Below are 27,651 nucleotides of genomic sequence, written 5' to 3'. Positions count from 1 at the left end.
AGCCACAAGGGGCAGTACCCTCCATGGAGAAGGAGGCTAGAGGGCAAGATCAAAGTAGCACGGAGGGAGGTTAGCCAACTAACGGAGTTGCAGAAAGGTGCGACAAATAAGGTGCCTAAGAAATACAGCAAGTTGTCCATACCTGAGGCCTTGGAAACTGCCAAGCAAAGACTCACAGCCTTGGCCAGCCGCTTGAGGAGGTACACCAGAGAGATAGAAGGCAGGAGAATAAACCAGCTGTTCTCCACAGAACCAGCAAAGGTGTACTCTCAGTGGCAAGGGAACAATAAGAGAACAGCACCACCAAGGCTGGAGACGGAGCAATACTGGAAGAGCATATGGGAGAAGGATGCAACCCATAACGGCAATGCTCAGTGGCTAGAGGATCTGAGGGCAGACCACAGCGACCTCCCTGAACAGGGTCCAGTAACCATCACAGTGGCAGATATCCAAGAAATGGTCTCCAGTATGAAGAGTTGGACAGCACCAGGGCCCGACATGGTTCACGCCTACTGGCTGAAGAAGCTGACTGCACTCCACGAGCGTCTGGCAGCACAAATGAACCAGCTGCTAGTTAACGAAAGACACCCGGAATGGCTAAGGCCGGACGGTCCTGATCCCCAAGGACCCCAAGAAGGGACCGGTCCCCTCCAACTACCGACCAATAACCTGCCTCAGTACTACATGGAAGCTCCTGTCAGGCATCATATCGGCTAAGATGAACAGGCACATGGGTCAATACATGAGCGGGACACAGAAAGGAATTGGCAAGAATACCAGAGGTGCAAAACACCAGCTACTGGTAGACAGAACAATCAGCCGAGACTGCAAGACCAGACTGACCAACCTGTGCACTGCCTGGATTGATTACAAGAAGGCCTATGACTCAATGCCCCACAGCTGGATACTGGAATGCCTAGAATTGTACAAGATCAATGGGACCCTAAGAGCCTTCATCAGGAACTCAATGGGGATGTGGCGTACAACACTAGAGGCCAACTCCAAGCCCATAGCACAAGTCACCATCAAGTGCGGGATCTACCAAGGAGATGCTCTGTCCCCACTGCTGTTCTGCATAGGCCTGAACCCCCTCAGTGAGATCATTAACAAGACTGGCTACGGATACCGACTACGGAACGGAGCAGTTGTCAGCCACCTCCTGTACATGGATGACATCAAGCTGTATGCCAAGAGTGAACGAGACATCGATTCACTGATCCACACTACCAGGCTATACAGCAATGACATTGGAATGTCGTTCGGACTGGAGAAGTGTAGTCGGATGGTAACAAAGAGAGGGAAGGTAGTCAGAACTGAGGGGATTGAACTACCAGAAGGCAACATTGCAGACATAGAGGACAGTTACAAGTACCTGGGGATCCCGCAGGCAAATGGGAACCATGAAGAGGCCGCTAGAAAGGCTGCAACCACCAAGTACCTGCAGAGGGTCAGGCAAGTCCTGAGGAGTCAGCTGAATGGTAAGAACAAGATCCGGGCCATCAACACATACGCCCTGCCCGTGATCAGGTACCCTGCTGGGGTAATAAGCTGGCCAAAGGAGGAGATAGAAGCCACTGACATAAAGACAAGAAAGCTCCTGACCATGCATGGAGGGTTTCACCCCAAGTCCAGCACCCTGAGGCTGTACGCTAAGCGGAAGGAAGGGGGCCGGGGACTGGTGAGTGTCAGCACCACAGTCCAGGATGAGACAAGGAACATCCAAGAATACATTGGGAAGATGGCCCCAACTGACCGAGTGCTCAGTGAATACCTCAGGCAGCAGAAACCCAAGAAAGAGGAGGGAGACGAGGAACCATCATGGAAGGACAGGCCCCTGCACGGTATGTACCACCGGCAGATAGAGGAGGTGGCTGATATCCAGAAATCCTACCAGTGGCTGGACAAAGCTGGACTGAAAGACAGCACAGAGGCACTAATCATGGCAGCACAAGAACAAGCTCTGAGTACAAGATCCATAGAGGCTGGGGTCTATCACACCAGGCAAGACCCCAGGTGCAGGCTGTGTAAAGATGCCCCAGAGACTATCCAGCACATAACAGCAGGGTGCAAGATGCTAGCAGGCAAGGCATACATGGAACGCCATAACCAAGTGGCCGGCATAGTGTACAGGAACATCTGTGCCGAGTATAACCTAGAAGTCCCGAGGTCAAAATGGGAGATGCCCCCAAGGGTGGTGGAGAATGACCGAGCTAAGATCCTGTGGGACTTCCAGATACAGACGGACAAAATGGTGGTGGCTAACCAACCGGACATAGTGGTGGTAGACAAACAGAAGAAGACGGCCGTAGTGATCGATGTAGCGGTTCCCAATGACAGCAATATCAGGAAGAAGGAACACGAGAAGCTGGAGAAATACCAAGGGCTCAGAGAAGAGCTCGAGAGGATGTGGAGGGTGAAGGTAACGGTGGTCCCCGTGGTAATCGGAGCACTAGGTGCGGTGACTCCCAAGATAGGCGAGTGGCTCCAGCAGATCCCGGGAACAACATCGGAGATCTCTGTCCAGAAGAGCGCAGTCCTGGGAACAGCTAAGATACTGCGCAGGACCCTCAAGCTCCCAGGCCTCTGGTAGAGGACCCGAGCTTGAAGGATAAACCGCCCGCAGGGGCGTGCTGGGTGTTTTATATATATATATACATACATATATATATATATATATATATATATATATATATATATATATATATATACACATATATATATATATATATATATATATATATATATATATATATATATATATATATATATATATATATATACACATATATATACACATATATATATATATACATATATATATATATACATATATATATATATACATATATATATATATACATATATATATATATATATATACATATATATATATATATATATATATATATATATATATATATATATATATATATATATATATATACACATATATATATATATATACATATATATACATACATATATATATATATATATATATATATATATATATATACATATATATATATGACAATTGTTTACTTCATCTTTATCTTACAAAATGAAGATTTGTATTTTTCAAGTCAATAGAAAATAACAATTTGAATTCAAAATATAAAACAATAGTACAACAAAAGTCAATAACACTGGAGAAAGTTGGAGGCCTCCTAATCCGCAGCTGCAGGTTAAAAGGATACTTTAGGTGCAAGCTCCTACAGCACAACATGAATAGTATTAAAAAGATCAGTTAGACCCTTTTAATAACTGCAGATAATCTAGACATTCACTTTCACCCATGGTGAGAAGGACTGATGCTATGTAATCCACAATTGGGGGTCTTGTAATAATCATGTAATAATCACATAATTAGCCTGGCACTAGAGTGGCACAACACCTAAACACTGTGTAGGAGCTGCTCTTTAGTAGTTACTGCTAAATAATTCTCACAAAAAATGAAATGTCACACAGCAACCGTGTCATAATGTCTCTGAGCTCCTTCTTGTTTGCAGTGCAGATGAACACACTGACAAATTAAGTTGTGAGAATAGTGAGCAGGTGAAAAAGATCCTGGAGAGGTGGAGGTTTGCAGTGGATGAATGAAAGTAAATACAAGAAAAAGGCAGGTGTAACAGTGAAGCTGCACGGAGCAGAAATAAATACATGGTGTCAACCATTCAAAGCAACGAACAGTGTGTAAGTGAAATAGTGAAGAGAGTCCGGACAGGGTGGAGTGACTCAGGTGATTTGTGGCAGCAGTAGAATACCAGGACTAAACAGGAAGAAATGCAGGCGGACTCCCCTCTTAACCACTAGCGGGCGCTAGGGCCAAAAGAGTGCCGTTTTTCTGTGTTGACAATGCGGGTCAAACGACAATGCAGATACTCCATAACACACTTATACCGGGGTAGCTTCTTTTGTAATTGTATATTTCTTGCTGTGTCATCGTAAACACAAGCTCTTTAGCTGTATATAATTCCTTTTTGGGGGGGCATTTAATTTAGCATTAATCCAGTTGTTCGGCTAGTTAGCTAGCTAATGCTATACGCTAGCCCGGTAGCTGTCATGACCAACGTCAGCAAACTAACTTAGACCTCAGCTGTCGTCGCTTTAAACACATCAAACCCGAAAACATCCACTTCATGTGGGAGTCACCTGGAGTTTAAGCTCCGCCGCAGGTCCCAAGATGAGGAGGCTGACGAAGAAGAAGGCTCTGACTCTGATGAAGGAGTTAGACGCTTTTCCTAAAGTTCCTGAAAGCTACGTGGAGTCCACAACCAGCGGTGGGACAGGTACAGACTGCACATTTTTTAGCTGTAGCTAATCTGAGAGGAGAGTTCAGTCTAATCCCATTTCAAACTCTCTCCAGTGTCTCTGATAGCATTCACTTTCATGGCTGTCCTCGCCTTGTTGGAGTTCTTTGTGTACAGACACACATGGATGAAGTACGAATACGAGGTGGACAGAGACTTCAGCAGGTAAAAGCTGAACAGGTTCATGCCATCACCGCCCTCAAAAACCTCTCAGCTGTGTCCTAACTGCACCTGTTCTTCACCAACAGTAAACTCAGGATAAATGTGGACATTACAGTGGCCATGAGATGCCAATGTAAGTAGATACAGGTGTATTTGTGTGTGTGTTTAGGGCAGGAAAGGTTTTTAACTTCCGTGTTTGACTGGATGCAGATATAGGAGCAGATGTCCTCGATCTGGCAGAGACCATGGTTGCCTCTGATGGATTACAATATGAACCGGTGGGTTTGTGATTTTATCATGCAGAGAACAATGAAAATGTAATCTCTGGCATGTCCAACAGTTGTTTGTTTGGGTTTTTTTTTTTTTCTTACAATTTAGGTCAACTTTGAGCTCCCACCACAGCAAAGAATATGGCACATGTAAGTGATTTATTCACATTCAGTACTTGGATATTATGATCTATAATCTAGTAACACTAAATCACGCGAATGTTAGGCTGCATAGATCTTTAACTCACTGAAGCTTTACTAATAATTAAGACAAAGTTTGCATCCTCACATTTGTTGATGTAATTTGAAAAAAAAAAAAAAAGGTTAATTGTATCCCAAGTGAGTCTTTTTTGTCCTAATATTTCTGTCCCTGCCTGTCAGGACTCTTCTGCACATCCAGGAGCGTCTGAGAGTGGAGCACGCTCTGCAGGATGTCATCTTCAAGGCTGCAATAAAAGGAGCTCCTCCTGCTCAGACGAAAAGGTAAAGGACCCTCAGGATTATCTGTGTTTTGTTGGGAGGTGAATGAAAGTGCGATTACGCTGATTGCTTAAGTTTCCCCCCCGCAGTGAGGACAGCACCGCTTCCCTGAGTGCCTGCAGGATCCATGGACATCTCTATGTCAACAAGGTGGCAGGAAATTTCCACATTACTGTTGGCAAGTAGGTAACACTCAAAACGATGTATTATTTAACACAGTTTTTTATTTTGAACCATAGACTGTAAACATCCTCCCACTGTACAGAAACAATCATAGCAGGTACTGCTTCCTGCATGGCCCTAATGTGAGCGCGCATCGTCTTTGGACTCCACGTGTCAGTCACCACAGTCCGGACTGTCTAGTAAGGCTGCCAAAAAGTTGATTCTGTTCATCTGGATGCTGTTTCGTCACTTATCCAAGTCTCTTCGCCTGATGAAAATCTAAATGAACAGAATTAACTTTCTGGGAGTTCCTCACTTGGATTATTGAGCTGCATGCAAGACATGTCTAGTAGGATTGGCAAAAATCAACACAAATTATAAATGGTAAATGGACTAGTTCTTATATAGCGCTTTTCCACTCTTCTGAGCACTCAAAGCGCTTTACACAACTTGTGCATTCACCCATTCACACCCATTCGCACAAGCACAACTGACATTCACACACATTCATACTCCGATGAATGCATCGGAGAGCAATTTCGGGTTAGTATCTTGCCCAAGGATATTTGGCATGCAGACTAGGGGAAGCCAGGAATCGAACCACCAACCTTCCGATCAGTAGATGACCTGCTCTACCACCTGAGCTACAGCCACCCTATAACACAATTACAAAACAAAGACAGAAAAACAGTAGAAGTTTGTTTTGTTTTTTCAGTGAAGGGGATTTCCACGAACTTTAATTATAATTTAACTGAATGAAGTAATTGATTGTAGGCAGTGGATCTGGCCTTTTGTGGAGTGGTAATTATAAATGAATAGAATATGGAACAGTAATGATTTTTGTTATCTTGGTTTAATAATCTGAAAGCTAAAATTAAAATTTGATTATCGCACAGCTCTGCTGTTCAGTACTTCTTTATGCTGATGTGGGATGAATCCCAGTCGCTTTTGTAAAACTATTTCAACACATTTCCATCAAGAGAGACGGAAAGTTGCATTGACATCAGTGGCTATGAGGAGGGGAATCACACAGAGACTGAAATGACTTGCTTCTACCGCTATATGGAAAGGTGACATTGCTCTCTGCAAGCTTATAGTTTTGCACATTGATTATCAAATACAAATTTCCCCACAGAAGTTGGTTTTGCTCCCATCTTATTATCAAGGGCTGGAGTCGGGGCCTTGATACCCGTGCTCTAACCTCTGCTCACCTCTGTGCTGCTCTGTTTGCAAATTAGATCACTAGCATGGGATATTTTGGCTGTTTTCATGTCATTGATTTACATATAAAGTTAACGCTGACCTTTTCATCCACTTACAGGTCCATCCCGCATCCTCGAGGTCACGCCCATTTAGCCGCCCTCGTCAGCCATGACTGTAGGTTTGCAGACTTTCTGACACCAAATGGCAGCAACAGATGGAAATTAAACTGTTTTATATGTTATAAAGATTATTTATTGTTTTGTATTTGTTACAGCTTACAACTTCTCTCACCGGATTGACCACCTGTCCTTCGGAGAGCCACTTCCTGGAATGATCAGCCCTCTGGACGGCACAGAGAAAATTGCTATTGATTGTAAGTTGGTGTTTCAGATGTTGTTGAATTACTTGTTATTAAAGTGCTCTGATAAACTTTTATTTCCACTGATGGCTCTTGATGCTTCTTTCCAGCTAACCACATGTTTCAGTACTTCATCACCATTGTGCCAACCAAACTGAACACCTACAAAGTGTCTGCAGACACACATCAGTACTCCGTCACTGAGCGGGTAGGTCTGGGTTTGTACTGTTTTAGCTGGGGAGTAGATAGGGCATCATTGTACTGAAAGCATTTGTATGCCTTTGGCTGTCCCACAGGAACGTGTGATAAACCATGCTGCAGGCAGCCACGGAGTCTCAGGGATCTTTATGAAATATGATATCAGCTCACTAATGGTCAAAGTCACTGAGCAGCACATGCCTCTGTGGCAGTTCCTCGTCAGACTCTGCGGCATCATCGGAGGCATTTTCTCCACCACAGGTAGCTAACGTGCTCATGCTGTTTGAGTGCCGTCTGCATTAAGAGTGTGCTGCAGTAACATTTTTAGATTGCTCTCCTGACTGAAAACCAACTTGGAGGTCACAGTGATTGTTTGTTCAGAACAAGGAGGCATCAAGCAGCAGCAACAGCTTTAACCCTTTACCCCTTGAAAGCCTAACAGGAGTAACCCTTGAAGCTCTTTTCTGACCTGAGTTGTTTTGGTCATATTTCAGCCTGCTTATAGAACAAAATCACTGCATGTGGATAAGAAGTTACTGCGGTGCTGTTTATGCAGCTACCCTTGGAAAAACCTGGAAGTTATTCTAATGATCGTCAAACCACGACATTGTTGACGTATACTGACGTGTCAAAACTCGTCATCAAGGGTACAGGGGAGGTCGTCACATCTTTATAGGAGGAAAGTCAAAAGATACACTAACCTTTAAAACTTTGAAAATAGATTTTGAATGTCAGAGCTGCTTACAAGCATTTCATGACAATCGCTCCTTGCAAGTTAACTAATTAAATCATGCTATAATGCAAGAACCATACTAACAAATTCCCATCATAAAGTGCTCTTATTATGCTCATGTATAGACTTTTATACTTTAGCTTTGCACGATTCACAGTACAAATGAATACTTATTTATCTTATAGTGGAACCTCTCATGTTGTCGACTTGTGTTAAGTGGTTTTAGCTCCCATATCCAGTTTTAAGCCATTTTTTTCTAATTGGCTGCACCTCGCAGCCTCTCCAGAGAGATTAAACAGCAGGTGGGTGGAGTTTCTGTGTCTAAGATCTCACTGATATCGTACAGGGTCAAGAGCAGAACAGAAACAGTTCAGTAAAGTCTGAAGGAGTCATTTGTACACAGGCTGATCTCATTGATACTTTGGCTATTATAACAAAAAGCTTTAGAGTGACCCTTTAACCAGTAAAACAGGATATGAGACCTTTGCATGTAATTTAACAAAGTAGATCCAAGTATTCTCACAGAAATCTTCAGCTTAACAGCAGAAGTACCTGAATGTTGTAATCCCAAACATGGTGTTCCTGCCAAGACTAAGCCCTGGAGGATCCTGTGACTCTGTTTGTGAACCATCATTCTTAAATGAATCCTGTTAATCCACCTGGATGAAGAGAAAAACTTTATGCATTATTCACAGATTTAGCCACTGCATAAAAGCAGCAGGTAACAACTTAGACCAAGCTGCTTTCACCTCATCTAAACCCTGAACATGAACATCAGTATTTAAAGTTTTTCTCTCCCGGCAGGTATGATCCACGGCTTGGTGGGATTCTTGGTTGATGTAGTTTGCTGTCGTTTCCAAATGGGAATCTACAAACCTGTAAGTTAACGCAGAAGTAAAACAAGTACAAGAGCAATTTAGTTCTTTCTTTTTTTTTTTTTAGTGGTACTAATTTCTTATTTTCTCCTTCCTCAGAAGGATGACCTGCCAGCGCAGGAAAACAGTGAAACTCAGCTTCCTGCTGAAAACTACACTGAGTAACAGCAGATGCTCACAATCTTGGCCTTACCCACACACAGCAATGACATGCTGGGGAGATGTTTACAAGTTTTATTATAAAATGTTCCCTTTTTTGTTAAAAATGTGTATTTGTATCTGTTTTAACTGTGTAATTCCACAAACCAGAAGCAGTGATTCATCTACTTATGAAAGACTGTAGTCAGTACCTCCACTTGTCACGTGTCAGCATCACTGGAGAGATGGAAAGCAGAAATTCTTAGATAAATGTTGTAGAATTGATTAGATTTACTGCAAAGATACCTGCAGGCCAACACATTTTCACTTCCCTCTGCTGTGGGGCCCCTTCCTCATACTTCAGCCTTTTTACAGAAGTGAATGTTATACTTAAACCTGTCAGGGACATGGAACAACTTCTCAGTGCCCCGGTCTAAAATGCATCTCATCACATGCAAAAAGGGAGAAACGTGTGCACGGGTATTGGGGTTCTGGGTTTAAATCCATCTGCTAACTGAGCTGAGCCTGGATCTTTTCCCTGTGATTTCCTCCCAGTGTCCAGGGACATGCAGGTTTGGTTAAGCAGTGATTCTAAATGGGCCGTAGGTGTATATGTGAGCGTGAATGGACGTAACTATTAGCCCTGCAATAGCCTGGTGATCTGTCTGTGGTATACCCCGCCTATCACCCGATGGCAGCTGGGATTAGCTCCACCAGAGAAGCGTTGATGGATGGATGTGTGTCCCTTTTAAAGTGGAATTGTGTGAAAAGTATAAGAGTGTTTGTTGGTGACATTGGTTAAATAGGAAACTGATGTGGGAAAATAAGTTTTAAGTTCACTGTCTGCATTTAACTGTGTTGTACATCCTGCTACAATCTGACCCGTCTATGGCTGGAAGTGCTGAAAGTCTCAGAGCCAGCGGTGTTGTGATTGCTGGTTGCTCTTTTAAATAAACGGCACACACAATTTAGCAATAAAAAAAAAATGGCTGAAAGTGATTGTATAAAAGGCTCTGAGATTTTATGTCTTTGCTCTGCAATATTGTGTGGGGTGGAGTTGCGGGAAATGACGTAGGCATATCCATGATAAGAATAAATAGGAAAACATCATTTAGAGTCAAATATAAATGCAGAAATTTTCTAAAATGCTCATCCTGCTACTCCAGGAGGGGAGATGGTCTTTCCGTGTTAGGTCTGTTTTACCTCATCAAGCTGTGTTCCTGGTTGCCATCCTTCACGGTGATGCTCCGAGTGTTAAGTTCGTGACTGGAAACACTGACCATCTAGGTGGCAATAAAACAGCTGGCGGTGACAATCCAGCAAAGTGGAAGCCTCTTGTCCTCCTTCCTGTATCCTGACCGATACACCATCTTGTTATCTGCTGAACCTAAAAGAACTAGCCCTCACCTAGTACTCCTCAATAGCGATGCTTAACTGCAGTGAATATTTGCTGTTTTGTTTGGGTAAACGACTACTTAATAACCCAAATTGTTGATTATTTATACATTGATGAATAAACTGATCCATTATTTTCTCTCGTCCCAATTTTACAAGCAAGAACCTGTAGAAAAGAATATTTTACACCATGTCAAGAGTTTATTTGACAGTATTTCAGAATATCTTTCAGTAAACAAGTTTTGTTTTTTAGCAAAATGTAATATATCAGTACTGTCGCATTTCATAAAAATAGTTGTTCACGTCTTTGAAACTACAGTATCAATGATACAGTAAACCATATTTGTAGGAATACAGCTGTACAAGGTGAATAGTACACAATTAACACTACACAGTTATACTTGATCTCAGTGGGGGTTTATGAGCGTGCCATCCTTCACAGGTTCTGATAAGCAGATTTTTTTTGTTTCTTCATACAAAAATCGGTCACAGCAGGCAAGGGGTGGGGGTGGGGGCGGCCTGGATGGAGACAGAGGGCTGGATGACGTATTCTTTCAGCGTTTCCTAACTTTGACATTTGTACATACGGCAAACACGTTTCTACAGCCTACTGCGTCTTTCCACAACCATTTTAATCACAGAACACACAGCTCAGTCAGAATCCACCGCGAATCAGGATCAGGCCCGATGACTCTCAATGCACAAAGTCTTACTAGTATCCCAGTCTGCAGGTGCCTGGCTTTCCCAGCAGCTTACGAGCACAGCTTGGATGTACCATCATGTTGCATTCAGTCAAACAGTCGCAATCTTTTTTTTTTTAAATTAATCTGGTCCTCCAGTACTCAAAAGCTTAAGTGATAAAGTTTTAATAAAGAGCACACATCCCGCTGAGAGAAATTGATGACATCGAAATGGAGAAATGCAGGAGGACAGTGACGTCATATTTAAATGCATGTATGTTTCACAGATGTGACATTTGCGGGCAAGAATACAAACTTAACGTTAAGCTGAAACACAGAAACCGTGGTCCTCTTTGATACAGCCCTGTCTCCATAGACGTTCACAGCTCTACACTCCCAGACGACTCTAAGAAGAGGATGTGATGCTACAGGCTACATGTTATCCCCTTTAAAACACAAGGGGACAAAGGGCAATCATTGACACTGACAAGCTATACAGCCGAGTGCATCAAGATATATACTGCTTGGCGTCCGACGAAACTTAGCGGTTTGCTGACGCGTGTGCATGGTCGCTGATATCTGTTTTGCATTCAGTTCCCAAAATACTTCACAACGGCAACAGCTCTGCATTAGTTCGAGTAAGGCACTCTGCCCCACCTCATAACCATCGGCCTCCTCTTCCCCGCACCGATGCCCCTCTCCCACAGTGATGTGGTACACTTAGCACAGTTAAAGGCATAGAAATGGGAAATAGAGACTGGACAAATTTTTCCTTTTGATCATTAAAATGAATACAACACAGCTTATAATTCTGCACAATGACTGCATGGTTGACTGTGATCAAGTTGTGTACATAACTCAGAAGAGTATCATGAGTTCTTACTAAGCCAACTGTCTTCAGTTACACAAAAGTTCAATTTTGTTCAATTTCGTGGGGAAAAAAAATCCTTTTCGTCTCATGAGTGCCGACCGGTCTGCTCCACATCTCGATTTTCTGCCTTTAAAAGACACGAGTCCCTGTCTAAAGACATGGTGGTGTATATCCATGCACACAAACGCCGCCTGCCTCGGCGGTCCGGGTGTGGTGACTCGCACAGTCTTTGATATGTAGTTTTTAGACGAGGCCGTGGAAACAGTGATCCTAAAATACTGTCCTGCTTCTTTTTTTGTTTGTTTGTTTTTTTTAAACAATGTGTCTAACTACAACACTGCCTCAAAAACACCAATAGGTATGTTTCTGAGTTTACCAAATGTACATATTTTTCACATCTTTACATTTATAGTATGAGATATATTGGTAGGCATGTGCGATTTAACATATGTCAGGTTAACTGGGCTGTGGTTGGGGTCAGTGCCGTGTGTTCCAGGAGTTTCAGTGTCACTGCTTCCATCTGACACACCTGTAGTCTGGTTCATCCCACTGCGCAGAGAAAACAGGGCAAGAAAACAGAAATCCCCTGGTTCTACATATGTTTCTCTTCCTTGTGTGAGCCCACGCTGCACTAAACAGTCTGAACCAGATACAGTCGAGCATTTAAAGGTACATATCGAAAGTACAGCTCCACTCAGAGTCAGGCGTCATTGCTCCATCTGTGATCAGAAAATCAGAAGTCGCATAAAAGGGTCCCCAAAGGTTTAGACCATATGTTACAATAGCTGTGTAAGTTTCTTTGTCTTTAAGGTGGTGGGTGTAATAATCATCTTGTAACAACAACTGAAATATAAAACATGATCTCAGAAGTCGATGGCGATGAAAACAGGGCAGACAGAGGCGGCAAGGGAGATCTACTGGTTCTCTGAAAGGTCCAGTGGTGAACTGAATGAGGAGCCATACAGTGTGACTCGGCCCAAACCAGTAAGATCCCTTCTACCTGCTTACTGTGGAGGTCCAGGACCTCAGGGTGCCAGGCAGTTTGTCAGACCCAGGGACATTCCAGGGCCTCGGGGAGGCAGCAGCACTCCTTGTTGGAGGATCTTCCACGTTTTTGGAGGGGCAGTAGAGCCCAATGTGGCCACCGGCCCGCTCATCTTCTCTGGAGAACAGACCTCGGGACACCAGCCTCTCCTGGAGGCTGATATGTCCATCTCCACTGCCCTGAGAGGCTCCGTTCAAATTCACACCAGCAAATGGGTCCCAGGGCCAGATAGTGCTTAACGCTTGTGTATGCAGATCCTTTCTCTTACAGCAGGGGGAGCAAGTCTCCCTTTGCCTCTCTCTTCTGTCAATGCACTTTCCCACAATAGCTTTGGAAGGCAAAGCACGAAGCTGTCTGTCGCCCGGTCCACAGTCCATCTCTCCCGACCCCTGAGGGGTTCCCTGCCCCCTGATGATGCATTTCTGCTCGGTGGACCTGCCACCTGCAGCCCCTCTAATGGAGCTGTGGTCTGTCAGCTTTGGAGCTTTGTCTGCCATGCACACTGTGGCCTCTAGAGGGAGCCGATGAGGGGAATCTGGGGCTGACGATGGATGGGATGAGAGCAATGGATTCAGGTGAGCTTCCAGGGTCACTTCCTGCAGGGCAGAGTGGGCTGTAGAAAGGGAATCCCAGGGGCCGGCACAGTCTGTCAGGGAGGAAAACAATATGCTCAAGAGGACTGATATGAAAGAGGTGGAAATGATCATGCACATGCATACAGACACAGAAAGAAAGGGAAAACACCCCAGAGATAAACACGTTCTTTTATAATATCAGACAAACTTGCATGCACATGTGTATAAGCAGCACAGCAACAGACTTACGTGTAAGGATTTATTCAGTGCTTGTAAACAGTTAACATATTTGCAGCTGTGTGTGACGGACTGATCCCGAGCAGCTCTCGAGTACAAAGTCTACTTCAAAACCCTCTTCAGGACAATTAGACCCAATAGTTTACTACAAACCATCTTCCACTCTTACTATAGCACACACGAGCACAGATGCACACATGTCAGCTACTTTCCCATGCAAAAACTCGTGACCACAGTTATAGCACACAGATTAATCAGTATGGAGAGAGAGAGACATGCAGTTTTCACAAACCGTGTCTTTAGAGTGGCCCATTAGGAAGAAATAGGGGGAGCTTAGTGTGTCACCTTTCATGCACATGGAGAGGTTGGGAGGTACCATTCCTGAGGGAAGGCAAATAAAAGCCTATACCAATCATTAGACTTAAAGCAGAGGGGTTACAACACACGAAGGCTTGAGAGTCGCTCGTTACCATCTACTGTTTAATCAAAGTAGGCTTTCAGATATTAGTCGAGGAGTAAAAAGTGGACAGATATGAATGCATGTTAATGTGTTCTTGAGTTAAGTTGAAGAGCAAACAGTAAATCTTTAGTAAGAGTGTAAACAATGAGACTGCGTCTCTTTGTAAGGAAAACTCACCATATTCTGGCACCTGTCCTGTGCCTCTCTTTAGCAGCAGCCTGACCCGCCTGCCTCCCGCTTTGATGAGTTCAATGGCGCGGGCGTGAGTCATGTCCCTGGTGCTGTCTCCATTAATCTCTATGATCTGATCTCCAACCTGGACGAGACACACACAGGAGCGGGTCAGTTTCTGCCACCCTCGGTTTACTCACAGCAGAGTAACTTTTCCACAGAACCAGTCTTCTCTTGGGGAACCTCCACTGAGCAACTTGTTCAAGTACATTTCAACACGAGTGGTTAAGAGTGAGCAAAAGGTTTGCTCAATTCACTCAATTTACTCAATGCATTCATACTTACTCACTTGAGCAGAAGGAAAAATCCATGCTCTGTTAAACTTTACACCATTACTAAATTTTAACAAGGACGCTGAGTGATATTATGTGACACGACCATTTAGATGGATGTATGTGTGTGTTTGGCTTACTTCGGATTAATCAGACTTACTTTTTCCATTTTGAAAAATAAAACAGAGCCATTACTATTCACCAAGTGCAATCCCAACCATCTGCCAAAGAGTGCTTTCACTCTTGTCGTGGTTTTCCTTATCTCACCCTCATCCTTCCATTTCGTATAGCAGGACCATCCTCTGCAAGGCGCAACACAAACAGGTCCATCTTGTACTCTCTGCCTCCTCGAATACTGAAGCCAAAACCTTTAGCGCTTTTCTCGAGCTCCACTGTAAAGTAATCATAGTCCTGCAGAACAAAATGTAGACGATTTACAACAGAAAAAAATCAAATATGCGATTTCTATGTGAAAAGCAATGATTATGATAAATATAATTGGAATAAGTTACAAACCTGCATACAAATGAAGGATGTACGGTCAACATAAGCAGACAGCTCTTGGTCAAGCTCTACCTGTGGTCTGAAGTCAGCTGGGATCCCTAGAGGGAACTGTGCAGCTGCAGGGTGCTGTCTAAAATCCAGCAGACCAGGTGGGTGTCTGTAGTCCAGTGTTGGTGGCTGCCGATAATCAGTCACTGGTGGGTGACGGTAATCTACCGGCGGTTGCCGGTAGTCAGTGAATGGAGGATGGCGGAAGTCAGGTTTGACATCCTGTCTTGCTTTTACCTCTGACCTGCCATGAGAATGAAAAGTTGACAAAAATCTGAGCAGCGAGGTGAAAAAAGCATCCCTGTTGGAATAAATTTGCTGGCGAAGGAAGGAAAAAAACAGACAATTACTGGGTGTGTGCAGATGAGAAGGCTCATCACAAAATGGATAGGTGGGAATATCAGCCTCTGTTATGAAACTTTTATCAAGTTCACACTTGCAAAATGGGCATCAACTCACAGCTCTGGGAGGACTGCTCACAGTGTCGCATTCTGAGACTTGCGTGCGCGCACACTCACACTTTCATAGTTTTGACACACAGCAGGGTCCAATTGCTAGGATCCTGCATTATAGAGGTGATACCTTAAAGTAAATTATTCACTGCACACTGTAGAAGCTAAGTGGTGTTATGCAACTGGGTAGAAACCAGCCTGAGACAGAGTGTCTGACTGGGACATCAGTTGTCTGCAGTCACAGGTTTTCTGCTACACTGACTGGGACACTCTCTTCAGCATGCACAATTTGGTATCTGTCACCTGTGAACTTCATGCCCCTCCTCCTTTCAGTCATTCTGTGTGCTTTTTAACAAATCTTACCAAACACCCTCTTAACCCAGCCTTACCTGCCATCGTGGAGGTAGAGCTGTGGATGGGGGCCAGATGGCTGCGTGACTGGGCTCTGCTGGGTTCCTGCTGGTGCAGGAGGACCAGTCACCGCTTGGTTTGTCTGAGCTGGTGTCTGGCCGGGTTGGACTGGTGTCTGTCCGGGTGCTTGACCTGGCTGAGCGACCATTTGGCCAGACTGCGTGCCTCCTTGGCTTGTCTGGGCTACAGGACTGGGCTGGGTCTGCGGGCTGTGTTTCTGGGTCATGGGGCTCTGCTTCTCTGAACTAGGACCAGAATGGGAGCCTGCGATGGACAGAGGGTTAGGTAAGATTGTACCCGATTGACAAAGCTTTGAATAAAAAGTGAATTGAATGGATTGACAAATAAAACATGCTCAGGATGCTTAAGATTGCAGAAGAGAACTCTTCTGAATTATTTGCTCCATTTGCTAAAAAACCTTCTAACCTTTATGTTTCTGCATCACCAAGCACAAACCCTGTATCCTTTATAGATGACTAAATATAGAAGCCTTTTGACTTTTTAACCTCAGTAAATGCAACATTTTGTGTGTGTAAGACTTTCTTTGGCAAAGTGAAATAAAATATATTCATATGAGATAGAGGGCACCGAGTTCAGGGAGTTTCCTGCAAAGGTAAAACAGGAGCCAAATAAACATTCACAGAACAACGTCTGGTTTTATTTGCCGCACCAAAACACTTACTCTCCTCTGGTATGATGTGCAGAGTGACTGTTAGTCCAGCATCTTTAATGAGCTTGACGATGTCTGCATGCGGCATGCTGATAATGGATTGTCCGTTCACTGCCAGGATCCGGTCGCCCACCTTCAGCTTCCCACATCTGTCGGCCGGGCTGCCCTCGATGATGCGTCCTATTTTATGGGGCACAGCTGGAAACGGACAACAGCAAGGTGGTTGGTCATGAGCAATTTTGAAGAAAGATGTGAAAACAGCACATTAGTGTTTGTATTACAGCCTTAGCTTCACAGGTTAGGACTGCAGCCACTGTTTAAAATGACAGGTTTAAATATTTTGTTGCCTTGAAGTTGCAACACAGAAGTGTAGGTTTTAAAATTTCATGATGACAGTATGCCAACTAAACACATTAAATTTTGAATTTAAGCTTTTACATACACTTAACAAAAAACAGAAAATTTTCACTTCATTATGAAATATCTCTGAACCCCTCAGGGACTATTCACCAAGCACCATTACATCCTGAACTAATGTTTAAAATTAGTTCAGTATGCCCAAAATGGGTATGCCAGACCCACTTAGGGGGTATGTGTATTTTTAGGTGTGTACAGAAATATTGCAGTGGATGTTCCCAGAATGTGTAGGACATTTGAGAAGAATCCATTAATCTTCAGAACAAAACATCTTCACTGTGCCATCAGTCCAATCGGACTGAAGAATCCCACAGTCTGCTGAAAGATATTAGCTCCCTGTAGCAAAGCGTAATCATATGTTTAATAAAGCCTCATTTAAGACAGAAAGATGCTTTTAATACTACTTAGGCTGAATCAAGAGGAAAAAAAATCCCCACAAAAATTATAGTCTTACAAGACAAATTAATTTCTCTTGACCCCGACTAATGGAAGCTCTGAAGCTACTGGACGGGATAAGAAACAGCACTTTAGTGGAAGTGATTCTATGATAATGACCTAATCTCTAACCAGGCATCGACTTTGAAGACAGCAGGCAATGTGAAATTTAAAAAAAATGAATACATTTAAAAAATACATATATATATAAATCATAAGAAATATATCCTAAAAATATTTGAGATATGAAGCTAAATTTGCACAGGAGTCATTATATATGTTCGAACTTTATACCATAAAGTTTTTATGCTGGTCGAGCAGGAGGCCCGTGTTGGTTTGAGATTAAATTATGCATTTGCATTTTTCCTCATGAAATAGATACAGCAGCAAAAACTAAAAAGGTGACTGCACAGCCACCATCTTTAGGATGATTGCTCATCAGGATGTAAAAATCACCATTTATCTTTAGGAATGACCTTCTGGGATCCTGACAGATGCAAGTCATTGTAACTCACTGATGACGGTGGCATTTTCCGGTCTGTTCAGGGAGCTGATGATGACAAAGCCGAAGCCCTCGTTCTCCTTGCGGTTAATAACCACATCGCTGGTTTGCAGGGAAGATCCCTCCGGTGGCGAAGTGGCAACCGGGGCAGCGACCACCGGAGGGCCCGAAGCTGAAGCTGCGTCGCTACGTGGAGAGCTGTGCTGCGTGGACACTGAGCCGGGGCTGCGGCCGTTCACGGGACACGGTTCACCTGAAGGAGAGGACGAGAGCAGGCGAGATGAGTCCGCTCACGGCGGTCATTGAGTTTTCACAGTTTCCCGACAAAAGCAGCTAAAGATGAAAGATGTAGCCACTGACAAAAATGAAAACAACAGTGGTCTTCTTCAATCCCAGCAGGGATTCTGTGTCAAAGTCAAACTTGGCTTCTCTGCTTGTCATTTATGACTCTTTTGTAACCGCTTGCCCCTGCGGGAGAAGCGCACCCAGAAAGACACAAACCACAGAGCCTGCTGCTGCAGAGCTGACAATGAACAAAGGATAAATGTATGTATGATCTACTACCACAGAAAGGATGTGTGGGTGAGAAGTACACAGAGATCCTGCGCGCAGACTGTTAGCATGTGTGCTGTGTCCAAGCTGTGTTTTTTTAATTTGATGCCAGTGAAATGTGCAGCCTGTTCTCCAATCTTGGTCAAGTGTGAAAAAAAAGACAAAAACACAAAACAAAAAAGAACAGAAAAAAAAAATATCAACAAACAAAACATGTCCTCACCAGGCATTTGCACTCTCCTTCTCACAGTCAAGCTGACTTGACCATTGCGAGCGGCTGCGTGCATCAAGTCTATTACATATTTGTGCGGTTTCCCAGCAACCACATTTTTATCCACAGAAATGAGCTCATCCCCGGGTCGAAGCCGCCCGTCGCGCTCAGCGGGAGTGTTCTCTATTATAGCGCCAATGACAATCTGTTCAAAGACAATCAATATTAGCAGCATAGATTTGGGTGAAGGAGATGAGTCGAAGACAAGTGGAAACACACAACAGTTGCTTTACTTAGCTTGTAAACTACCTTTGGGTCATGGTAACAGTTTTTCACCTTCTTTATATCCTTATGTCACATTCTTTCTCTGTCATAGACTGCATGCTGTTGTACAACGTGGACAAGTTAGCAAGGCATTACTTCAGTATGGGAGGCACTGAGCAGTTAGAGGGTCAGCAAAGTGTGAGAAGGCCACTTGTGTGCAAGTCTGTGTGTGTGTCTGGAGGCTGTTTTGGTCAGATGTTTGGGACTGGATGGAGAATGTGAGACAAGATTAAGTGCAAGTCAGATGAGGCTGGTGTGTATGAGGTTAAAATATGAGTGTGGTCCAGCCCGTCCCATACGAGCCTTGTCACGGGCGTCCGGACTCACAGCCTGCACGGCCTCGTCTCCCCCCAGGATGCGGAAGCCGAATCCAGTCTTCTCCCTCAGCAGGTGCACCTCCACCTCTTCGTACTCCGGGCCTGACACACAGGAGCTTACAGTTAAAACAATGCTCGATTTTCCGCCTTAAACTAAAAAATAAAGTTTTCTGTACTCACGTCTGCTCTCGTAGATGGCCCTCGACTTCTCATAAAGGTCATACGGGTCGGGTTTGTTAAGGTCGAAGCCTTCGGTGGAGTCAGGCACAGAAGTGCGGTGCTGTGGCTGGTTTGGGAAGGGCGTACCAGGCGGCAATACTGGACCAGACAGATTTGCTTGAGGGCTGCTGTGTGGATCCCATTGGTCAGGTAACTAGAAGGAAGCACCAACAACAGTTTTTTAACTTAACTCAGTTTTGCCCATTCATTTTTATTGTTTGTCTTAAATTAATCATTACTTATTATTATTATTATTATTTTATTATAAATTATCACTATAAATAATAGTTCAAATATGTCGCTATGAAGACTTCAAAACTCCTTCTGCCAAGTATTCAGGATTAAACACATCAAATGTTTAAGTGCTGGACACAAAAGACTGTTTTTGCATTGCGGGTTTAACTTTCCATATCTAAACACAATAGGCTGAACATGGGCATTATGATCTTTCAAACAGTAATGAATGCTATGTCAAGGCAACAGAATTAAAGACAACAGACACAGTTTTTGAAATTTTGCCTTTGGAGATATTCATCAGTAGATTTGAAATGAAATGATCAAGATGTGAGTGAAGTGCAGACTTTCAGCTTTAATTCACAGGGTTTAATAAAAATAACAGACTAAATGGTTGGGACAGTTTTCTCATTTTAACAGGCTTAAAAGTAACCAGACAGTTAAATGTCAGTCTTTGTTATTTTATGATAACTTAAGGAGATAAAATAACAGGTTCGATCGTGGCTGAAGAGTTGGGAGTTCGCCTTGTAATTGGAAGGTTGCCGGTTCAAGCCCCGGCTTGGACAGTCTCGGTCGTTGTGTCCTTGGGCAAGACACTTCACCCGTTGTCTACTGGTGGTGGTCAGAGGGCCCGGTGGCGCCAGTGTCCGGCAGCCTCGCCTCTGTCAGTGCGCCCCAGGGTGGCTGTGGCTACAATGTAGCTTGCCATCACCAGTGTGTGAATGTGTGTGTGAATGGGTGGATGACTGGATATGTAAAGCGCTTTGGGGTCCTTAGGGACTAGTAAAGCGCTGTATAAATACAGGCCATTTACCATATAGATAAAAGGTCCAATGTTGTTTATGAGGGTTAGATTTTCTGATGGTTCGCGGTCACTCACAATGTGCTGATTAATAAGGTGTCAAAGTAAGTGAAGGAAGCCGTCACTAGCTTGGGGTCGAGTGCTTACTCTACGATCTGGTTCATTTTAAAAGCTCAGCCAGCTCAGCAACGCCAAAAAGCATAAAAGATAACAGAAGACAACTAAAGTTCATGATCACAGAGGGAATTCCAAACATTGTAACCAAGGCAGATTACTTCGCTGTAGATATGTGAATGTTCATGCCTTCATGCATGTAAACAGAGTTTACAACAAGCTGCAAACTACTGGTTACATTTAACAACAGCAAGATCAGATTAGACATTAGTCAAGACTTTTGCACATTAAAAAGATTTATTAGAATGAAAGAAGAGAGAAGCGTGGAAATGTAAACCAAGGCCTTCGTTCACTCTATCCAACATGGTGGAGGCATTGATTTGGCATCGACACACAGTCAGTGTTTATTGATGATGTGGCTGCTGACTGAAATAGCAGAATTAATTTGAAGTTACACAAAGATAAATACAGTACAGATGAATAATGACTCAAAATATACTCACGTTAAAAACCTATTAATATAAAGAAATAAAATGCTATTTAATGGCAGAGACAGTCACAAGATATTAACTGATCAGACTATGGACCAACAAGCAGCTGCAGTACAGACTAGCAATGCATCGTCCTCCTTTGTGAAGGAAATGCAGCATTTAGCCTTTATGAAGTCAGTTTTTCATTTCTGAATTTGCATCTAGGTGTTAAAAAAAAAGAGAAAAATCTTCTATTTATGATTAGTTTGTCCAGTTAACTTTGGAGCCTTTGAAAATGGGGTGACCATAAAATGGCTATAACTCTTTAAAGCCCTTGAATTAAAGCTGAAAGTCTACACTTCAATCACATCTTGATTGCCTCATTTTAAATTCACTGTAGAGGCAAAAATAGGAAATCTGTGTTCTTCTCTAAACGCTGAAGGATGTGAGTGTGTGTGTGCAGATATGCAGAAAATAATGTTGAGAAGGAACACGTGTTATTATCCAGTAAAGAAAAATAACTATTATGAATTTAAATTAACAATCATATTTCAAACTTAAATGTGGTGACAATCACCACACCCGAATGTGCTGTGTAATGTAAAGGAGAACAGATTGTTCGGCCAGCAACAGGTAGTCTAAAAATCAACCTGAAGAGGGGTTTTTTTTCCCCCCAGCTGGTGCGATGTACCTTCTGAAGTGATCAAAGTAATAAGCAGCTCAGGGGAGGATGTCTCTTTTTACAATAAAGTAAAAGCCAAACACCTCTGAGGTAACACAGTCTCTGCAACCAGTGCTGATCCCTAACACACAGCCAGAAACACATTTAGTTCAATCACCGTACCTGTTTGGAGGCCTTCCATGGAGAGATGTGGCCTGAGGAAGAAAAACAAAGTTAACACAGAACAAACTCAAATAATCTGTTCCATTTTTAAGGAAAAACAGAAGAATCGACGAAACACAACTACACGGGAAAAAACAAAACAACGAAGATCTGAGAACAAGCCTTTCTGCTGATGAGATAAAAATCAGAAATCTTCCCTTAATGAGTGACAAAAATCCGCAGTTTGCTGTTTTCATATTTCTCTGTTTTGACTTTGTTTGTGTAACTCTTCTTAAACAGGTTTGGTTGTTGCGTTTGTTTTCAGCATAATTACATCATTAGCTGCAGGCGAAAGCACAGGCCCCCGCCACTCCACACGAACCCGCAAACACACACTATTTGCTGTGAAAGTTGTGTATTATCCGCGCGCAGGAAGCACGGAGAGCTCTACATCACAACAACAATCTCATCGCCACAGCTCCCCTGTGACTCCTCTGAGTCAAAGACGTACAGAACATTTATGCTGCTAAGACCCAAATACATACATTTATACATGGAGAAAATGTACAGTAGCTGCCTTGTACAAACATTTAGACTGAATCTTTACACTTGAGGATAGAAATGCATAAACAAAAAATCCTCCATCTGATGTGGGCGCTTGGAAAGTATTCTTTTGAGAATCCAAGCGTGCTTAATATCTGACAGTTTCTAAGATTTTCTGAGAAATGTCAGGGAGCGCCGGGTGGAATATGCTGTATTTATGGAACAAAAATGTGCAGTTGCTGGAGAACCCTGATGCAGCTTGCTTGCAGCAGCTTTCAACCTGTTGGGTAACTGAGAATTACAGGTGTTTTTGCATCTGACAGCACGCAGGAGAATGTGAAGGGATCCTGATTATGTGACTACTTCACTAGGGTTGATTTAAAAAACAACAACAAAAAAACAAAACCTGTTTACACTACTGTAGTGCCCCCTAGACGTGATGAGTCTGATGATGGTTGGCGGAAATGTAGCCAATAAACAAGTCTCCTCAGTGCATTAAACTAAATCCACACACACAAAAGTTTTTTTCCTGCACATCTCACAATTCCCAAGATATGAGCCAAAACATTTTGCAGTGTTCATCACCATATGGTGGCACTGCCATTTTTCAGTAATGGCTCAGTCACATCAGAGCAAAAATAGGACAGCAGCCTCCTTGTGACTGGGGGTGGGGGAAATGGTGTTTGATGGTCACTCCACTGAGTATTTTTTACATTCAGCAACCGGCTGCAAGCAGTCGTGGTGACCATGTCAATCGCAAAGCGATTACACAGGTGGGAAGCAACCTGTCCCCAAATAACTGCTGACTGACTGCAGTCACTCTCAGACAGATTGGTGAAGGTTTGCAAATAATTGGCATCATTTATAAATGCAGACAGATTGCCAACACATCTAAGTCAGTCTACACCAGTGAACGCAACTTGTCTGCAACATGTCTCTCTGCAACAGCTGGTTTCTGGTTATATTTATATAGTCTGGTTGCTTATATATCAAGCATTACCGTCAAAGTGCCAAAGTGCAGTCCTGCAGCAACTACGTCAGTATTTGTGGAAGAGTTGAATTTCTGTTTCAGATCCATGAGGCTCTGGCTTGATGCTGAATGTAAGCAGTTAATGTGAGTTTCTTTTTTTAACATGAATTTCTTTGCATGTAGACAGCCAGAGATTAGCAGTTGTTCATTGATTTATTGCAGTAAGGGCGATCGTGGCTCAACAAATAGAATAGGATGCAATGACAATATCACTATAATAACAGTCAAATGTAACCATAAATAATTACTGTCTCACTACATCGGTCTGCTTTTTAGATTTGTGAGATGAAGCCCAGAACATGTACCAACAAACAGAACGGCAGAGCTTTCAATTAAAAAAAAAAAAAAATAAATCAGAGAGCGCGAGAGAGTCGAGGACAACTAAATACGACAAATCACTGCATGTCAGTATGAAGTGAAAATGAAAATTTTAATTCATTTCCTTTCACTTTTCCCCCCACTTTGAATCCCGCCTCCCCCATTTGCCCAGTTAAAAGCATCTTTGCAACCTGGAAATATTTTCCATTTCAAAACCAAATGTCATCCATCCTAGCTGTATCTGAGAGTGTGGAGGAGGGAAATAGAATTAAAACGCTCCCATAAACACTGATGAGCACCATCCATGGTGCTACACAGTGGCGGCGGCGGAGGGAGGGCTCTTTGGGAGGCTGGGACTAATAACCACGTTCTGCAGGGAATACGGGCCTTAAGGGAAGCCTTTAAGAACTTCTAATAAGTCCTTTTCAGAAAACTTTCCTTAATGACCCACTGAAGGAAATGAGCTACAAGGCAATTGTCCACTCATATTACAGAGAACCATCATCCTTACAGACACATTTAAGCACATTTAAATGCTAATATAATTCACCAGCATGTGTGGCGCACTCGTATGCATGCTGATGAATTACAAATGAATGACTTTTAGGAGGCTTCACATGGTCTCTCTCACAAGTCAGTGGTCAAACAGTCTGGCAGGCTAGTATCACAGACTAGCCTGCTGAGTTCTGGATGGCCTTCAGATTAGCCTGATTGGCTTGTGCAGCCCGACACCTTTTTCTTTCCAGCCTCAGTATGCATCCTCATTGGTGCTGCAACATGTCTCTGGTCTGTGGTTGGCTCTGCTTCAAACTGGGATGTCAGGGGACGGAGCTGTGAACATGACCAGAGCTCTGTGCAGCTCTGGCAGTGTGCCCACGCTACAGTCAAGCAGTCAGACAACACACACACACAACACACACAGTCATACATGCAGAGGAAGTCTAGCACTGTGTCTCCGTTACAGAGGGCTCTAATGCACTCAGTCACACATCTAAAATCATGTGGTCAGCCTAAATCTCACTGATGCTCTGCACAAAAATTCTTCATCTGAGAACTCGAACATGTTTAAACATTCCTGACATTTTGCACATCTGAGTCACTGTAAAGGACCTTGTCCCCTCTTTCACCCTGCAGAGAAGAGAGAGGCACGGAGAGAGCCGGAGAGCTTCCTGGTGTGTCAGGCTGATAGCCCCTGTGGGGTTGTTGTCTTGAGTTGTTTGACAGAAACTGGTGAGTTTGTGAGGAGATCGCATCTTTGGGGGAAGGGGTGGGGGGGTGGGGGGGTAATCTGCCACATTCAGCCTAGCATCTAGAAGGATATCTATTCAGAAAGATATACTTTGCAACTGTGTATCTACATGTGACTCTGCATTAGCGTGTGCATAAATGTTGTATCTGAAGCAGTGCTTTTGCAACGCTGACCTCCAGGTGGCAGATGTTGGCTCTGCACGGTTGGGCCGCCACGGGGAGCATTGCAGCATTTGATCTGAGTGGCTCACATATACATCCACACATGCAGCGGCATACCCTGGTGTATTCTGTGTTCGTGCTGAAAGCACTTTAGTCATTTGTACTCATTTCATACAGACATCATCCTTATAGATCTCCAATTATTGCCAATAATGTATTCAAAGCAATCAGGACCTGCATGAAAATCAGCAAACCACCCAGCAGCACTTACATCAGACAGTCTGATGTATCAGGATCGCTAAGAACTAATGTCTTTGATGGCTTGTCAGGTCTGCAATCATAATTCGTGCCACACTTCAATTAATTAAACCTTAGACGCATAGGAGACTGATTGACTTCATTCCTAATTAAATACAATTCGCGAAAAGGGTGATGCAAACGAGGGCATCGCCATAATTCCTCTTTATTGTTTTGATATCATCTCAGAAACAAAGCATATTAACTCTGAACTCCTGGCAAATTATCTCTGGAGAAACTACAGACATAATGACAAAAACAAGCATTAAAATGTGAACTTCAAAGATGCTGCACGCCTCATTCAAAACACAATGAGCTCATGAGGTTTTCTCTTTAAACGGCTAAACAACAGAAGATGACTTTTGTTGTTCTTCACTTTCATGAGCAACAATGCTCCATATTTAACTGCTGTGTAGTTTAGTGTGTGTGTGTGTGTGTGTGTGTGTGTGTGTTTCAGGCAAATGGTATAGGCAGCCGGGGGGAATTATCAAGTCAAATGCTGACCTGTGACCTGAACACCTCCGAGAGAATCAGAGCAAGAGTACGTGTCAACAAATGCAGCTTCCACTGTGCAATTTTATTTCCTTGCAGGTGGCTAAACATACAGGAACTACAAAAAGTGGGAAAATAGCCACACTCCATGCGGTCCTGGCAGAACTGCAAGAATCTATACTTCAAGCTTCAACACCATGAAATTCTCCTCAGCCCCCTTTCTCGCCACCTTTATAACTCCATTTTGATTTATTTTCTCACACCAAGGGTGTGCGATTGTCTTCTCCCTTCACTGAACATGTGCAGGAGCATTATACGTGGAAAACAGCAGCTCATTGCAGGTATTGTGGAACCTCACTAGCCCCGAAATTTGTCAAAATACAAAGAGCCAACAGTCTAATAAGTCAGATTTAAATGCTTGTTTAATAGGATAAAAGCCTGTGCCATTGTGAGAAAGCAATGGAAGTTTTGCAATGGACAGGAAAACAGATCACAGCCAGTAATAAGACTCCATATATTCTCTTCTTGTCCCGCTTTCCTTCACCTAACATAACATCAAACTAGATTTGTATTCAGCAAAACGGTAAAAATGTGGTTTTGCAGCCCGTGCGAGCACAGTCAGTATATTCAGCCAAACAGCATCACACCATCCAGTTCATCCTGTTTGCCAGCTAGATGACACTCTCCAGTAATTTCTGTCCAAAGCACATTGCAGTAAAATAACCGCATTTGTTCTGAAGATGAGTGGCCTCAGTGGGAATGAAACTGCTTTCCCCACAACAGTGCCGGTGCCATCTGTGCCCAGAGTCGCGCTACACCTGACGGTGAGTTTAACGCCGCCTCTCATCCCAACTCCCCACTTCATTTTACATTTGATGTGCTGTATCTTAAAACTCCCTCCATGTCAAATCCCCCTCATGCCTCTCTGTTCTGTTTCACTGGAAAACATCGATGACATGTTGGTGATAAAGCTGCACTTGGAAACTGCTGAGAACACATGGTGCGATGCACAAAACACTTAGTGTGACATCTGCTGACACTTTTTTCCTGATCTGTAATATTGATGTGTATTCACTGGATGAGTCACCGCATATGAAATACACTAAACAACATATTGTTCATTGCATCCTTAGGTTATATCATTTCTAATAATCTGTCCTGCAGCCATTTGTACCTGCATTGATCAAATTTCCCCACGGTGGATATTAAAGTTTCATTTTCTTAACCGACACAATGTGAAATACATTTGAATTGTTTCACTTTTTATGAAATTCCCCCCTCCCCTGCCAACAGATAATTTGCACCAGACAATATTATTCTTCCAGCTTCTAAAGTATTTATTATTCCAAAAATAAAATCTCATCTTAAGACCTGAATAAAATCCGAATAAATAGGCCGTGTT

The 27,651-nt window shown here is 43.2% G+C and overlaps 2 protein-coding genes across 2 annotated transcripts in view; one reads left to right on the top strand and one right to left on the bottom strand.

The window, feature by feature from the left end:
* Nucleotides 1–3,616: 3,616 nt before the first annotated feature.
* Nucleotides 3,617–9,883, top strand: LOC146569525 (endoplasmic reticulum-Golgi intermediate compartment protein 2-like). The gene is made up of 13 exons (XM_085281892.1): nucleotides 3,617–4,289; nucleotides 4,367–4,475; nucleotides 4,559–4,605; nucleotides 4,683–4,750; nucleotides 4,851–4,891; nucleotides 5,123–5,224; nucleotides 5,311–5,403; nucleotides 6,705–6,760; nucleotides 6,861–6,959; nucleotides 7,055–7,152; nucleotides 7,241–7,403; nucleotides 8,680–8,753; nucleotides 8,850–9,883. Exons 1-13 carry the CDS (start codon nucleotides 4,184–4,186, stop codon nucleotides 8,913–8,915), a joined length of 1,122 nt encoding a protein of 373 aa, XP_085138018.1. The 5' UTR covers nucleotides 3,617–4,183; the 3' UTR covers nucleotides 8,916–9,883.
* A 2,803-nt stretch (nucleotides 9,884–12,686) lies between these two features.
* The window catches only part of LOC146569524 (membrane-associated guanylate kinase, WW and PDZ domain-containing protein 2-like), an 85,753-nt gene continuing 70,788 nt past the window's right edge, over nucleotides 12,687–27,651 (bottom strand). The window contains exons 12-22 of the mRNA XM_085281878.1: nucleotides 22,181–22,212; nucleotides 19,678–19,870; nucleotides 19,484–19,599; nucleotides 18,869–19,061; nucleotides 18,107–18,346; nucleotides 16,752–16,937; nucleotides 16,048–16,333; nucleotides 15,171–15,450; nucleotides 14,922–15,065; nucleotides 14,329–14,467; nucleotides 12,687–13,525 (exon numbers count right to left, since the gene is read on the bottom strand). Coding sequence (XP_085138004.1) covers nucleotides 12,831–13,525; nucleotides 14,329–14,467; nucleotides 14,922–15,065; nucleotides 15,171–15,450; nucleotides 16,048–16,333; nucleotides 16,752–16,937; nucleotides 18,107–18,346; nucleotides 18,869–19,061; nucleotides 19,484–19,599; nucleotides 19,678–19,870; nucleotides 22,181–22,212 — 2,504 coding nt within the window. The 3' untranslated portion in view covers nucleotides 12,687–12,830. The remainder of the gene's footprint in view (nucleotides 13,526–14,328; nucleotides 14,468–14,921; nucleotides 15,066–15,170; nucleotides 15,451–16,047; nucleotides 16,334–16,751; nucleotides 16,938–18,106; nucleotides 18,347–18,868; nucleotides 19,062–19,483; nucleotides 19,600–19,677; nucleotides 19,871–22,180; nucleotides 22,213–27,651) is intronic.

The sequence above is a fragment of the Mchenga conophoros genome, linkage group LG7 (genome assembly GCF_057382185.1).
Source record: "Mchenga conophoros isolate Kocher_MC1m ecotype Shallow Benthic linkage group LG7, M_conophoros_male_GT1.1, whole genome shotgun sequence".
Taxonomy (NCBI): domain Eukaryota; kingdom Metazoa; phylum Chordata; class Actinopteri; order Cichliformes; family Cichlidae; genus Mchenga; species Mchenga conophoros.
This window is presented reverse-complemented; position numbering and strand designations above follow the sequence as displayed.